Source organism: Panthera uncia (genome assembly GCF_023721935.1).
Source record: "Panthera uncia isolate 11264 chromosome C1 unlocalized genomic scaffold, Puncia_PCG_1.0 HiC_scaffold_3, whole genome shotgun sequence".
Lineage (NCBI taxonomy): Eukaryota > Metazoa > Chordata > Mammalia > Carnivora > Felidae > Panthera > Panthera uncia.
In genome coordinates this window covers 78,148,804-78,163,601 of record NW_026057584.1, presented here as the reverse complement: position 1 = coordinate 78,163,601, position 14,798 = coordinate 78,148,804, and the positions used below count along the sequence as shown (strand labels likewise).

Below are 14,798 nucleotides of genomic sequence, written 5' to 3'. Positions count from 1 at the left end.
CTGGAAAAGTGCTCGTGCCGGGTGAAGTAACACAGGTAAGCTTTCAGGAAAGCAAATGCACTCAATGTAGCATTTGCAATAACTAAAGAATTAATCATCCTCTGCCTCTAGCTCACTAGGAGTGTAGGAAGCTGCACATCCCCTCCACTGAGGGCAACATTTGGTTTGCCAGGACATCTCAAGGTCTAAGAGCATAAGTGATTCCTAATTAGCAGCATCAGAACTATTGAGAATGGGGAGTCAACGAAGTGGCCTGACCGCTAACATGTGGCTCGGTGAAGTCTGATGAGGCCACAAGACCAACTGAAAGTTGAATGAGAACAGCCAATTCGTCTATAATAAGAAAAACCATTTACATTTGTGAAATGCCCTGATCTTTACAAAGCACATTTAGTCACTGGCAGCAAGGCACTATGGGATACACAACTAAATAAGATGGGGTCCAACCCTCACTGAACCAAGTATGCAGGTGAGAGCATGAGATATTTATGCACAACTGTTTATAATAAATCAGAAGTCTCAGTGCCAACCGAAAATGAAACAACATAGTAGTTTGGAATCTGTTGTGGGCAGCAGAGCAGGTAACCATATAAGACTTTTCAAATGGCAGTGCTGTGTTCAGGGTTTCTGATAGCAGGGATTAAAGAGATAGTTTTGAAATAAATTCAGTTTGGAGACTGCAACAATAGCATAAGACAGAAGACCTTTCTAATTTATAAAATCATGTGAACTCTCAGCAGCCCTAGTCACAGGTAGTCAAGTATCAACAGCCCCATCAAAAGGGGACAAAATCAGTTAATTGAGGCAAAATGAGGTCAGTTGACTTGCTTAGACATGATGGACGTGTCTGTAATTAAAGGCAGAGTGGAGATTTTTTTGCCTAGTGTAGTTGCCTGAAAAACAGTCACCAGAAGAACAAGTCACTTATAGTGATAGGTTCAGCATCTTTACCTCACTCAGATGTGTCTTCAGTTCCTGTACTTTTCTGTATTCTGGAGTGTCAAGAACCACTTTGTATTTGTCTCGCATCTTCCTTGCTTTATCGGTGTACAGGTAATTAGACTTAGAGAAAAAAAAAACAATGGAAATACAAGTTAATTAGTCATTTAAGGAACTGCGTGTCGTGGTCATATAACTCTCTCTCAAATGCTGGTATGTGCAATGTGAGCAGGCCTTCCACGTGTCCTGGATGTCTTCCCGGGGAAGGAACAAAGACAACTCATTTAATTGAGTTCATCACCTCTTACAGAGGCGCATGGCATCTTAAGTGGGTCATGACTTATTCAAATTGGTTAATGGTAAATTCACCCTTAAAAGTAGCTGCAGGCAAAGAGTCTTTCTGTCTAGGACCTTGAGGCTGGTAATGAGACATATGGAGGCTGTCCAGGGGTAGCCGTGTGTTGTGAAGATGTGCACTCACCCAGAGCTTGCGCAGGTGCCTGGAGCGGACCATGTCGGGAGTGTCATACAAGAAGCAGCCCACTCCCTTGAGAATCTGCAAGTCCTCTTTATATTTAATCTGTGTCACAGAAACAGAAATATAGCAGGCTGTGAGTAAATGTAAACCAGGAACAAAGAAGATAGAGTAGTGACACTTTTTATATTGATATATCTTTCATTTTGGTTGAACGCATCTACCTGGTTGAAAACTCTTAGTTTGCGTGCACCCAAATGAATCACAGGTTTTAAAATTTAATCTCTAATTCTGAGCTGAGGAGAGAACGGAGTATTATGTTATTATTATATTGATGGGAGAAAAGCATAGGCTGAATGGAGTGGCCTTTTAGGAGAAGGAAACATTTAAGGAGAAAAAAAATGGTAGAAGGAAGTTGCTAAAAAGGGTGAGAGTGGGGATGAGCAGGAGAAAGATAATATAAACAGGACCTAGGATCAGAGGTCATGTATGGTGAGGAGCTGGTAATGATTCAGTGTTGAATGCAGAATGGTGGTCAGCAATTTTTGTCATTCTCACGTGTTCCTGTTACTATTGTTTTCATAGCTGGAGAAATGTGTGGTCCTACTTCCACACAATTTTGCCTCCAAGTTGTATATTCAGTTTAGAAGTATTCAATGCAGAAGGCTGTTCAAAGACCAGTGGTGGCTTAAATGCAGACAGCCTCTTGGTAAGAGCCCGTCAGAAAGATCCCTAGGAGATGCTTACATCACTGGTGATGTCTCCCACGTAGCGGCAATGGATCACTTGGGGTGTGTATGGCAGTGAGATCATGTGGCCTTGCATCTTGAAGAAGTCTGATTTGTAGATCAACTAAAGAAAAACACACCCAGAAACACACATCAGAGACTGAATGGTTGACATTCCTGCCTGGGTTCCACAGCCTTTCCTCTCTCCTAAGAAAATACCCACCTCACTAACAGCCTCTTGTGTCTTCTTGACTTGGCGGATCTCAGGTGTGTCAGGAGTTGTATGAATCTTGTCTTTCAGTTTATGGTACAATTGTCGATACAGTCTCTACATTGGAGGAAAAACCATTCCAGTTATTTAGTGTAGGAAGATGAGGGCATCCATTGACTAATCAGCAAATATTTTACATAAAGAGCCATGAGAGGGATGATTAAGGACATAAAAAAGTGATTAGGATTAGGAAAAAAGAGAAAATGGTATTTATCTTATTTAGGTGAAGAATTTTGACCACCAAACCTTCCACATACTATCAGATGATTGGATAGGATCAGATATACAAACCAATCATTTGTGTAGAAAACCAGGGTCATGAGTCAGACTAAAATGCAAATTTATTAAAGTTTTTTGTATATAAATGTCAAAAAAGGAATTAATTTGCATTATAATCTATAAATTGGATCTGTACAATGGCATCAGCAAATATAGAAAAATATTGCCAATGGATACCAGTATCAAAATGGTAACTAAAAGGGCTCTCTTACTCCTTGCTGATGTGTGAATTTATAGCTAAAATATAATTAACTTTTAATGCATTTCAAACAAAGCCATGGTCTTTGAAACTCAGTCTTTGCCCAACAGAATCCGCATTCACAGTACCTCACTGGTAACATTGTTGGCCCTCCGGACATGGACAAATGGAACGTCATTGGGACCAAGTGTATATCCATTTGCCTTGATGTGTTCATAAACTTCTTTGTACTTGAACTGCAAAAGCAAAGTCAGAATGAGTTCACAGATGGGTAAGCACAGAGTAGCTTTATACTTCTCAAATAGAAAAGAGCTGTCACTTTCATTTGAAAATTACTCTCTAAGCATTAAGTATAAGGAAAAGTCCTTGACAAAATTTCTATAGTAATTTGAGTCTTAAAAATTATTTTGTTTGCTAATAAAGCCAGGTCCAGAAAGGAATAAAATTCAGTGTTGCCTAGATAAATCTGTTTATAGGCAGGAAAGAAAAATACAAGAAAAAACCCTGTATTTTTAGCCCTAGTACAGCTAGGAAATTAGAAAATGCAAAGAAGACATAAGAGACTACTTTTAACACTGATGAATGGCCTTACAGACTGATTTAAAAAATGACATGTTAGATTATTCAGTCTGTGACTCTGCTTTGGAAACCATATTTTTGGGCCCCTGGCTATTGGACCCTACCTGGCCAGCAAGTTTGATTCCCAGGACTCTAAAGGGCAACATGGAAGAGACGGCTTATTCTTCAACTGATGGTTGATTTGTGTGTATGGTATGCAGGCCAGAGTCACAGACATAGTAACACTTCCCTAGGCTTTGCCATAGGGTAAATGCATCACATTCCAATGTGGAACTTTTAAATCCAGGGAAGGTTAGTGTCAGTGACATGTGGGCAAGCTACAAGTGGTGAGAGCCTATTTACCCCTCTGAGCTTTTTTTTTAAGTGAGCACAGAAGGTAAGCAGTGGGGCAAGTATCAGAGCCAGCAGCAAGGCAAGAAGTCCTTTCTTTTTCAAAGGAATACACAGTGGCGTTGTATCTTGAAGGTAATACTGTTGCCACACATCAGCAGTGCATGTATGAACTTCCATTACTGGTATATGGCTTGGAATAGTTCAGGATTCTTCTGTGCTAAAGCCAACAGAAGTAGACGTATCCTAACAGCCATAAACCATGAGCTGAAGTAACTGACTCATGCAGATGCAATCCCACAAAAGCCCTATGCTAACCCCCTGGGTTACACAGATACTGCTAAAGCAGGAGCAAGCCAATTCCATAGCAACCCTAGAAAACACACTGTCTCCCCTTATCTAGTCCCATCATTATATCACGTTGAGCATTCAGAGTATGACTAAGGGCATTAGGTAGGTTATTAATGAATATTAGTGCTCCCACCACCTTCAGACCCCATCTTAATGAGGAGACCACTCACATAACTGCTCATATATCGGGTGTCCTTGATGTGTTTGAAGTGAGAGGTGTCCACGGGAAGCCTATATCCAGTAGGCAGGGTGCGCCGGCCAGCTCCTCGGTATAGACCCTGCAGGAATGAGGAAGAGTAGGTAAATGACATCTACATCAAATAACTGATCTAAGTTAAACAAGTCACATGCAGTACACAATAGATTTTCAATTAGATACTTAATGTTCTTACGATCACCAAACTGATTTCAGGAAGAAATTAAGTAAGTTCTAAGAGTCAGGCAATGAATTAAGTTACTCTTAACTTTTGCTTTTGAAAAGAAGAGTGATGAGCGAAGGAGCTTATAGAAAATAATAATTCTCTGTTTTTGAATTTATGCCCCATTAGTTGCATGACAATCTAGCAAGAAAATGGGAAAAGTAGAGAAAACAGGCAGTCAGTGCTGCCTCTGTCATTAACCCCACTCTTAGATGCTATTCATATCACCAGCAATCCCTGAGACAGTCATAATTATAAGGCACATCTTTGGAATCCCATCCCCACCATAAACGTGGCATCCTGAAGTCAGGCTGTGAAGAGGTCAAGATACTCCTATCCCTAGTAGAAAAGGGAAAGGAGTTTCTCTGACTGTGACCTTTTAAATAGTCTGTCTTGGGGTGCCTGGGTGGCTCAGTAGGTTGAACATCCTATTCTTGGTTTTGGCTCAGGTCATGATCCTAGGGTTGTGGGATTGAGCCCTACATCAGGCTCTGTACTGAGTGTGGAGTCTGCTTGAAATTCATTCTCTCTCTCTCTCTCTCTCTCTCTCTCTCTCTCTCTCTCTCTCCCCCTCTGCCCCTCTACCCCTCTACCCCTCTACCCCTCTGTCCCACTTATGCTCACTCTCTAATAAAAACTATAAATAAAAATAAATAAATAAATACATACATACATAAATAAATACACAAGTCTGTCTTTATTTTTTTTTTATTTTTTAATATATGAAATTTACTGTCAAATTGGTTTCCATACAACACCCAGTGCTCATCCCAAAAGGTGCCCTCCTCAATACCCATCACCCACCCTGCCCTCCCTCCCACCCCCCATCAACCCTCAATTTGTTCTCAGTTTTTAACAGTCTCTTATGCTTTGGCTCTCTCCCACTCTAACCTTTTTTTTTTTTTTTTTTTCCTTCCCCTCCCCCATGGGTTTCTGTTATGTTTCTCAGGATCCACATAAGAGTGAAACCATATGGTATCTGTCTTTCTCTGTATGGCTTATTTCACTTAGCATCACACTCTCCAGTTCCATCCATGTTGCTACAAAAGGCCATATTTCATTTTTTCTCATTGCCACGTAGTATTCCATTGTGTATATAAACCACAATTTCTTTATCCATTCATCAGTTGATGGACATTTAGGCTCTTTCCATAATTTGGCTATTGTTGAGAGTGCCGCTATAAACATTGGGGTACAGGTGCCCCTATGCATCAGTAATCCTGTATCCCTTGGATAAATTCCTAGCAGTGCTATTGCTGGGTCATAGGGTAGGTCTATTTTTAATTTTCTGAGGAACCTCCACACTGCTTTCCAGAGCGGCTGCACCAATTTGCATTCCCACCAACAGTGCAAGAGGGTTCCTGTTTCTCCACATCCTCTCCAGCATCTATAGTCTCCTGATTTCTTCATTTTGGCCACTCTGACTGGCGTGAGGTGATATCTGAGTGTGGTTTTGATTTCACGAGTCTGTCTTTAAAGGGAGCTACAGAAGTAGGAACAGTGTTTGAAATGTTAAAAACTAAATTACTTTTAACATTCAATATAGGAGAGTAACATTAAAGGGTGAGACCAACGTAGCATCACACCAGGTAATACAGAATAGGGATATTAAATATATGAGTGGAATCCAGTTTCTCTTCTGAATTCCAACAGCAATTTCTAGCTCTAGCTCTTAAGTGAAGTCTTTTATGATTATGTGCCTTGCCTTCGTCACCTTGGTTTTAAGTTTTTTAGGCAGAGAGAGTAAGTTGGCTTTCTTCATTGTATCTTATAAATATTGCTCCAGAAAGTACCCATTGCTTGCTTGGCTTGCCAGCCAAGAGGAAGACAGACTATGTACTATTTTGGTTTTTTCTTTGTTTTGCTTTTTAACTCTTGTGAATGGAACAGCATTTATAAATGACAAGGTCAGGCTGAGATATATGCCCAAGCCTTCTAGATACATGCCCAAGTGGCTTCTAGAGAGGCCAGTGGCCTGGCCCTTTAGGCTGCATCTTGGACTTCTGCTGGGCCCTGTATTGGGTTCTAACTACTCACCTCACTCTGGAGCTTGTATGCATGGAGGGCCCGATCCAGATCCACAGTTTTCGTCGTTGGAGCAACTTTGCCTCTGACACTGTGCACATAGTCATGGTGGTAAACAGCCTGTGGGCAGAGAGGAGAAGGGTCAGCTGATTCAGACTGCAGCAGCCTTGTTGGAAAGAAGTAAATGGAAACCCAAGTCTCTCTTAAAAAATGAGAAAAAGGTAGCCTGCTTCCCTTTGCCTAGGGGACTCTATCTGATCTATTATTGTGTCTTATTAATAGGATCACAACCAGTGTGTGCTCCCCACACTGAGAGAGAAGTAGAACAGATGGCTCAGGCTTAGGAAGAGGAAGAGTGGGTATTTTACCACTATACGTTTCAAAATAATAGGGTTTTTTTCCCTTTGCATTTTTTCTTTTTCTTTCTTTTTTTAAATTGAAATCCAAGTTAGTTAACATATAGTGCAATAATGATTTCAGGAGTAGAATTTAGTGATTCATCACTTACATATAACACCCAGTGCTCATCCCAACAAGTGCCCTCCTTAATGCCCATCACCCATTTAGCCCATCCCTCCACCCAACGCCCCTCCAGCAACCCTCAGTTTGTTCTCTGTGTTTAAGAGTCTCTTATAACTTGCCTCCATCTCTGTTTTTATCTTATTTTTGCCTTCCTTCCTCTATGTTCACCTGTTTTGTTTCCTAAATCCCACATATGAGTGAAATCTTATGATATTTCTCTTTCTCTGACTTATTTTGTTTAGCATAATACATTCTAGGCCATCTCCATTGTTGTAAATGGCAAGATTTCATTCTCTTTGATCACTGAGTCATATTACATTGTATATATGTACTACATATTCTTTACCCATTCATTAGTTGATAGACATTTGGGCTCTTTCCATAATTTGGTTATTGTTAATAGTGCTGCTATAAACATTGGGGTACATCTGCCGCTATGAATCAGCACTCCTGTATCCTTTGGATAAATACCTAGTAGTGCAATTGCTGGATCATAGGATGGTTCTATTTTTAATTTTTTGAGGAACCTCCACACTGTTTTCCCGAGTGGCTGCACCAGTTTGCATTCCCACCAACAGCGCAAAAGAGATCCTCTCTTTCCACATCCTCGCCAACATCTTATGTTTCCTGAGTTGTTAATGTTAGCCATTCTGACAGGTGTGAGGGAGTCAAAAGAATAGGTTTTAACATTCTAACTCACTGGTGGGATTTGACATTTACTTATTGACCTGGGAGGTTAGTTGAAGATAAGAAAGAACAGCTTTGTGCTGGGTTCATCTGCTGTTTTTCAGGCGTAATGGATATATGTGGTGTACACATAAGGATGCCGAGGCTCAGAGGGATTAGGGCTTTTCCCAAGCCTCATGAAGGATGTGTGGTAGTGACTGTCCACATCTCTGACTTCAGAGTTTTCTCCCTCCTCACCCTAGTGTCATTTGCTCTAATTTATTAGAATTCTTAGACAGTGAGACAGAGCTGTTGCTCTTGACACAAGGATACAAGAAGCAACTTCGGACACTCTAAAACACCAAGTATTTAGTAGACTTAGATCCCTTACAACTCCTCACTGGGAACTGATTGAACACATCAGGTTTCAGAGAACAAGAGCAGAGCTGTAAGTACTTTCTAAGGTACTAATTCTGGTTTCCCAGTTAGAAAAGACCACTTTTTTTTTTTTTTTGGCCACTTCTGCTTGAGTGGCAGTCTGTCTTTACTACTGTCCACACTACTTCCCCATGCACCTACATCACTTAGTTGTTTCCCACTTTTGACAGCCTGCACATAGAGTGGAGTATCAGTGACCAACTTGTAGTCATTCCTCGTCTTCTGCGCATGAGCTTTGTATTTGATCTGCCAAGAGAAGAAAATAAACCTGTGTTAGACCATTCACTGTATCAGAAATTGCTGGTTTTCACAGAGGGTTTGATTGCTTTTAACTTTTTTCCCCTAAGTTTATTTATTTTGAGCAAGCGAGAGAGAGAGAGAGAGAGAGAGCACAAGTTGGGGAGGGGTGGAGAGAGAGGGAGAGAGAAAGAATCCCAAGGAGGCTCCACACTGTCAGTGCAGAGCCTGATGTGGGGCTCGAACTCACAAACCACAAGATCATGACCTGAGCAGAAGTTAGACACTTAAATAACTGAGCCACCCAGGTGCCCCAATGTTTACTTTCATTAGCACTTATTCAACTGACCAGGATGCATTTGAATTTTATGACAATCTGTGTAATCAATGTTTATAGTCCTATAGAGCTTCCAGAGCCTTCTAGCAGGCTTGACAGCTGCTCTTCTAGGAACATTGGAGCTTTTTTACTGAAATCTTGATTACACTGTTAATTTGCCTAGCAAATCCTCTTTTTATAAATAGATCCTGTCTATAGCACCACAAACTCCTAACAAATGAGATTTTCCTAATATGCAAATCATGTGCTCAATATTTGAAATAGTCCAAATGTAGACAGAAGAAAAGAGCCAGGGGTCCCTTTGCCACAAGAAGACAGTGGGACAGCTTGAATGCAGTGTTTCATTGGAAAGCTACAGGCATTCCTGTGCAATGGCCATTCTCTGCTCCTTAGCATCTTTCTCCAGCTCAGCCATCCTCAACACCACTTACGACATAGCTGGTCTGTGACAATGTCCATAACTCTCCCCCTGACTTATACTATGTAGAAAAGGAAACATACTTTAAAAAAAAGCCAAAAAACAAACAAACAAACAAAAAAAACAAGGCAAACTCACATCATTACGTAGATCATAAGCATGTTTGGCATGAAGAATTTCAGGAGTGTCCCAGATGTAGCAGCCAATGCCTTTTAGCCAGTTGAGGTCATCTTTGTATACAATCTAAAGGATTGCAGCAGACAGAAGGAATCAGACCAAAAAAAAAAAAAAAAAAAATACTGATCATAACTTTAACACCCTCTGGACCCAGGATGACTTTATGGAATGAAAATCAAAAGGCATTACGCTGTGAGGCTGAGGGTACCATGGAAACATGGGCACACAGAGCCCTGCTTCCAGGGACAGACCCATAGGTATGTAGGAAAGCGATAGTGGAAGAAGGCTGAGGGGAAGCAACAGGGAGTCTGCTTCTCCTCAGGATGGGATGTGGAGCCAGGGAAGGGGACCTTCATAAGCAATGGGCTTACGTCGCTGATCTGATCTGTGACTTTTCTGACGTGGCTGTTGACTTGCAAGTCAGGGTGGCAAATCCACTCATGGAGGTGTAGGCGGTAATCAATCTCACTGACTTTCTTCTGAGAATCCTTAGCAGTAACCATCTCCACCATGTCAGGAACAATGTGGATTTTCATCTTGTTCTTTTCATAAACTGATTTGTATAGGCGCTATGAAGATAAAATAACATGCCAATTATACAGGAAATTGTGCAAGGTATCCTGGCAATACGTGCTTTTCTTATATACCAGAGAAGTCAGGGTAACCAACTTACAGCAATCAGGTGGGATCTGGAATTTTCTGACACTTCCTACAGATCCATGGGGGTGGGGGAAGCAGAAATAACACTTCCCTTCTTCACATATGCACAGTCAGTGCCATGTGCATTAATAGGAAATGTTCTGATCTATGATAGATGGCTATATTACTTGGCTTTGATTTGAAGGAAGGTCTTTGGGATTACTTACATCAATGTTAAACTTGCCGACTCTGAGACACCGTGCTGTATTTGGATCATCTTCGACGCTTTTTGGTAAAGTATAAAGAGCTTTGAATTTTTCATATTCTTCTCGATATTTGATCTACAGAGAGAAAGTACAAAGGGAGAAAAAGTTTTGGAGAGTAATGGATTTATATTGTTAAAGAGTACGGGACATAATAGGAAGGGCCCAACCCTGAGATCCAGCCAACGTGGGGTCACCACTTCTCTGGGCTCGTCTCCTCATCTTTGCATAGAGGTGGACATACAGCACTAGTGCCTGCCACAGGGTGACCCTGAGAATTACATAAAACTATACCTGACAGTACTCTGTAAACTGCAGAGAGGTATAAACTTTTAGTTACTCTTTTAAAAATGCCCATACCGGGATGCCTGGGTGGCTCAGTTGGTTAAGTGTCTGACTCTTGATTTCAGCTGAGGCCATGATCTCATGGTTTGTGAGTTCAGGCACCATGTCGGGCTCTGCTCTGACAGGACAGGGACTGCTTGGGATTCTTTCTCTTTCTCTCTCTCTGCCCCTCCCCCACTCACATGCATGCATGCACATGTGCTCTCTCTCTCAAAATGAGTAAACGTCAAAAAAATAAAATAAAATATAAAAATGCCTGTACCAATACTTCTGCTACTAAAATTAATTCATTTTAAAGATTATGTATTTTTTAAATAATCTCTTTCATGATAATGACTTTGATTTTCTCAACCATGAATGAAAGATGAAAAATGTGCTCAGTTCTTTGTTTTTAGTAATTGACAAGCCTGATGCTTAAGAGACATAGTCCTTGAATTTCAGTTTTTATGAGGTTTCCCAAAAATACACTGTAACCAGTTTCTATGGGAAAACCAACTTTTAATTCTTAAGACATATTGCCTATGAATTAATGCTCCATGATTACATGAACTAGGAGGTAAGGCCCTTACAGAAATGAAGATCCAATCTCCTAGCACATGATAAAATTTCTCTCATAACTCAAAGGCCCACAACTTAGTAAAACAAAAACAAAAACAAAACAAAAAAAGGAAGATGGGATTATTTGTGTAAGAATTGCAGTGAAGCCCTTTGCTGACTGGAAACCAACAAAAATTCCCAACAGAATTTTCCAGAACATTAATTCACATGCTCCTTACATCTAAACCATTCCTCAGTTATAAAGAAGATACTATTCAAAGGCACCTTTTTTTTTTAAGCTACTGTTGAAATCTGTCTTTTAAGGGATTAATTTCTCTGTGTCCCACCTTGTTCCAAAAACAAGTTGCTGAAAATTCTGCTTCTATAACTTTTTTTATGACTAAAGGAGCAAATATCTGCTGAGCTTTTCAATTCTATCTACAAAACCTCTCTTTCCAAATGAAGTTTGCTCCTTTGGGTTAGTCTGTTTGCAGTCTTCCAAACAGACTTGGGTCTGAGAAAATCACATATATTCGTTTTTCTTTCAGGTAAAAATTAAATTCCATATATTATCTAACAAAGTCCTTTCCTAATTACACATCTCTAGGTCCCATGAGAACGTAGTGAAATCAATTTACTGGGTCATTAGCACTTAAATGAATAGAACAGAATCGAAATGATCAGAGTGCATTGTTTTTAGTGTAGCAGTATGCTCTCTTCTGTAAAATATTTATGTCAGAAGGAACTCATGTAAGCTTCAGGTGTGTGTGTGTGTGTGTGTGTGTGTGTGTGTGTGTGTGTGTGCACGCACGCGTGTGTATGTATTTGCATGCTGGCTTGCAATATCAAATCAATTTCTCACTGTGGGTCATGGTAAAAAAAAAGGTATGAGAAATACTGATCTAAAATGCTATGTAAAATGTTCACAATTAAGTGGTAAAAGTCTCTAGAAGAGGCTTACTTAAGTTTTAAGAACACTTTAGGCATAAAGGGTTCAAAAGACTAAAGATCTAAATAGATCATGTTATTTAGGATTTTCTTTTACAATATACATAACATACAACATAATCCATATGACATAACCAGAAAGATTCTAGGAGCAGAGAACTGGGGAAGGCAGATGGTGGGTGGAAGGCTATCACATTTGCATTTGACTTACATTGCTGGCCAGATGCTTCTGGTTCTTGGCATGTGTCAGGGACATAGTGCTGGTAGGCAGGATATAGCTGGTGGCTTTCACTCTATCCCAGGCCTCCTTGTACAGGTTCTGTAGGGGTTAAAAATCATCTTGTGAATACAGAAAGATGCATTCTTGTTGGCTCTTGAGGAGGGGGTCTTTCCTGTATTTGTCCTTCTCAGAGACTCCTTACCAACCTCTAGATCTTCACCTTCAGTAGGATCCACGTACCCCTACATGAATAACAGGTCTAATGCCATGACTATAATTTCACAGTTCATTATTTTGTTCTCTACCATAGTACTTATCACAGTTTGGCAGTGATAAAGAACTTTTCTTTATTCTCTTTATTCTTTATTTTCTTTATTTCTTTGTTTGGGGTGATAAAGAACTTTTCTATATCTTGAATGCAGTGGTGGACACGTGACTATGCATTTGTAAAGCGATAGTATTATACATCACAAAGAGTGAAATTTACATAAATTAAAAAAAAATTTTGATGCTATATTCATTCTCCATCGGTCTAGGAATTCCTGGAGGATGAAAACCATTAACTTAAAATCTATTTATCCTTTCCTACTTTTTGGTAGCTGAGAGCCCCCAAAATATTTCCACTCCTACGTATTTATTCACTCAAGGGAAATGAAAACTTACCTCTACACAAAAACCTATACACAAATGTATACAGCAGCTTTATTCACAATTGTCAAAAATTAGAAAGAACTCAGATGTCCTTTAAGCCTGGATGGATAAACAAATTGTGGTACATCCATGGAATGGTATTAAAAGAATAAACTACTAGTTTATATAGCAATGTGTGTAGTACATAAATGCATTTTGCTAAGAGAAAGAAGCCAGACCTGATGGCTACATAATTCTTAATTCCATTTACATAACATTCTGCAAAAAGGTTAAAAAAATTTTTTTTTCTTTTAACAAGTGCAGAAAATGCCTCTGTGGATGTCAAGGGAGAAAAGAGGGGAAGCAAGAGGGAAATTTTGAGGTGATATAGAAGTTTTCTGTATCTTGACTATGGTGGTGAATACATGACTCCATGCCTTGCTAAAAGCCATAGTACTACATACCACAAAGAGTAATTTACAGTATGTAAATTAAAACACAGAAGCAACCAGAATGGGGGACAGGACTAAAATAGGGTAAAAACTCTAACAAATAAGTCTAATTGTGTTACAAATGTGTAACAAACTACACTGGAGGAAGTGAGAAAGAAAACTAATTTGTTTTGGAAAATGGTATTTTGTCTGTAACCAAAATAACCACACAAAATACTGTACTCTAGTTATTAAATTTGTTTCCCACAGGAATATGGGTTAGCAATTGTGAAAGCATTTTATGTGCCTATAAGAGTTGAAGAAATAAGTACATGTATCGTAGGTGATGAGAGTTGGGCTTTCTGGAAAAATTAAAAAAAGACAAACACAAGTTGGAAAAATAAGAAAGGGTAGAAGGCTAGAATGAACTCTGTGGTGTAGAGTTATATTGGAGACATCAGTAGGAACTCATGTTTTAAAACACAGATAGGGTTAGGTAAGTATAGAATACAGATATATATGCATATGTGGTTAGTATACATATATTTCTAAGCTCTGTCCCCATAGGAGTCCTAGCAGCAAATGAGCACACCCAGTATTTTGATCTTGGTTTTGAAATGCCATTCTCCAATAAATAAACTAGGGCTCCTTAGAGAGGTGGGTCTAGAACAGGGGAAATACAAGATGAACATGTTGTGGTGCCAGAAAGTAAGGAAGTGCTGGAAAACAATGATGGAGTATGTCAAGGCCTTATAGGAGACACCTTGAAAGAGCCCCCAGTGGTCAAAGGTAAAATAATTAGAGCAAGAAAATAAATAACATTATAGACTACATCCTATGGAATAAAATAAATATCCATGAGCCCATACTGATACAAATAAAAGAAACAAATGGTAGGAAGGAAGAGTTGTTTCTTGCAGAATTCCAACTAATAAATGTAGAAAGGATGCAGGAAACAAAAAATCACTAACAGGCATATTACATAGCAATAATTGTTTCAGGCAAGATCCATCAATAGATGCTAAAATACGTGAGAGAAAAGTTCGAGGAAAAACAGGATACGTGCATAGTTCCAAGTATCTCCTCCATGATATTTCTTCATAACAAAGGGGAAAAGAGTAACTTTACAGTGGAAAAGCTCAGCAGACAGTGACCTAGCCAAGTTACCAAGGTCAACATCACCAGTTATTGATGTCATGTGCCACCTGCCATGATGCACTGAGAGAAGCACATCACTTTTGTGTTATGCTCGCCAGAACTGCACACTATTGATCTAATCATGAGAAGTCATCATGTAAAACCAAATTGAGGGACATTCTACAAAATAACTGGTCAGTATTCTCCAAAAGCGTCACGATCAGAAAAAGACAAGGACGAACTGAGAAATGATCAGAT

General features: G+C 39.6%; 1 protein-coding gene across 1 annotated transcript in view; it reads right to left on the bottom strand.

Annotated features, from left to right (window-relative positions):
- NEB (nebulin) overlaps window positions 1–14,798 on the bottom strand; it is a 202,298-nt gene that overhangs the window by 57,917 nt on the left and 129,583 nt on the right. The window contains exons 94-105 of the mRNA XM_049615651.1: window positions 12,334–12,441; window positions 10,257–10,370; window positions 9,762–9,959; window positions 9,352–9,456; window positions 8,363–8,467; window positions 6,608–6,715; window positions 4,322–4,429; window positions 3,020–3,127; window positions 2,366–2,470; window positions 2,162–2,266; window positions 1,421–1,519; window positions 952–1,062 (exon numbers count right to left, since the gene is read on the bottom strand). Of these exons, the coding sequence (XP_049471608.1) occupies window positions 952–1,062; window positions 1,421–1,519; window positions 2,162–2,266; window positions 2,366–2,470; window positions 3,020–3,127; window positions 4,322–4,429; window positions 6,608–6,715; window positions 8,363–8,467; window positions 9,352–9,456; window positions 9,762–9,959; window positions 10,257–10,370; window positions 12,334–12,441 (1,374 nt within the window). The remainder of the gene's footprint in view (window positions 1–951; window positions 1,063–1,420; window positions 1,520–2,161; window positions 2,267–2,365; window positions 2,471–3,019; window positions 3,128–4,321; window positions 4,430–6,607; window positions 6,716–8,362; window positions 8,468–9,351; window positions 9,457–9,761; window positions 9,960–10,256; window positions 10,371–12,333; window positions 12,442–14,798) is intronic.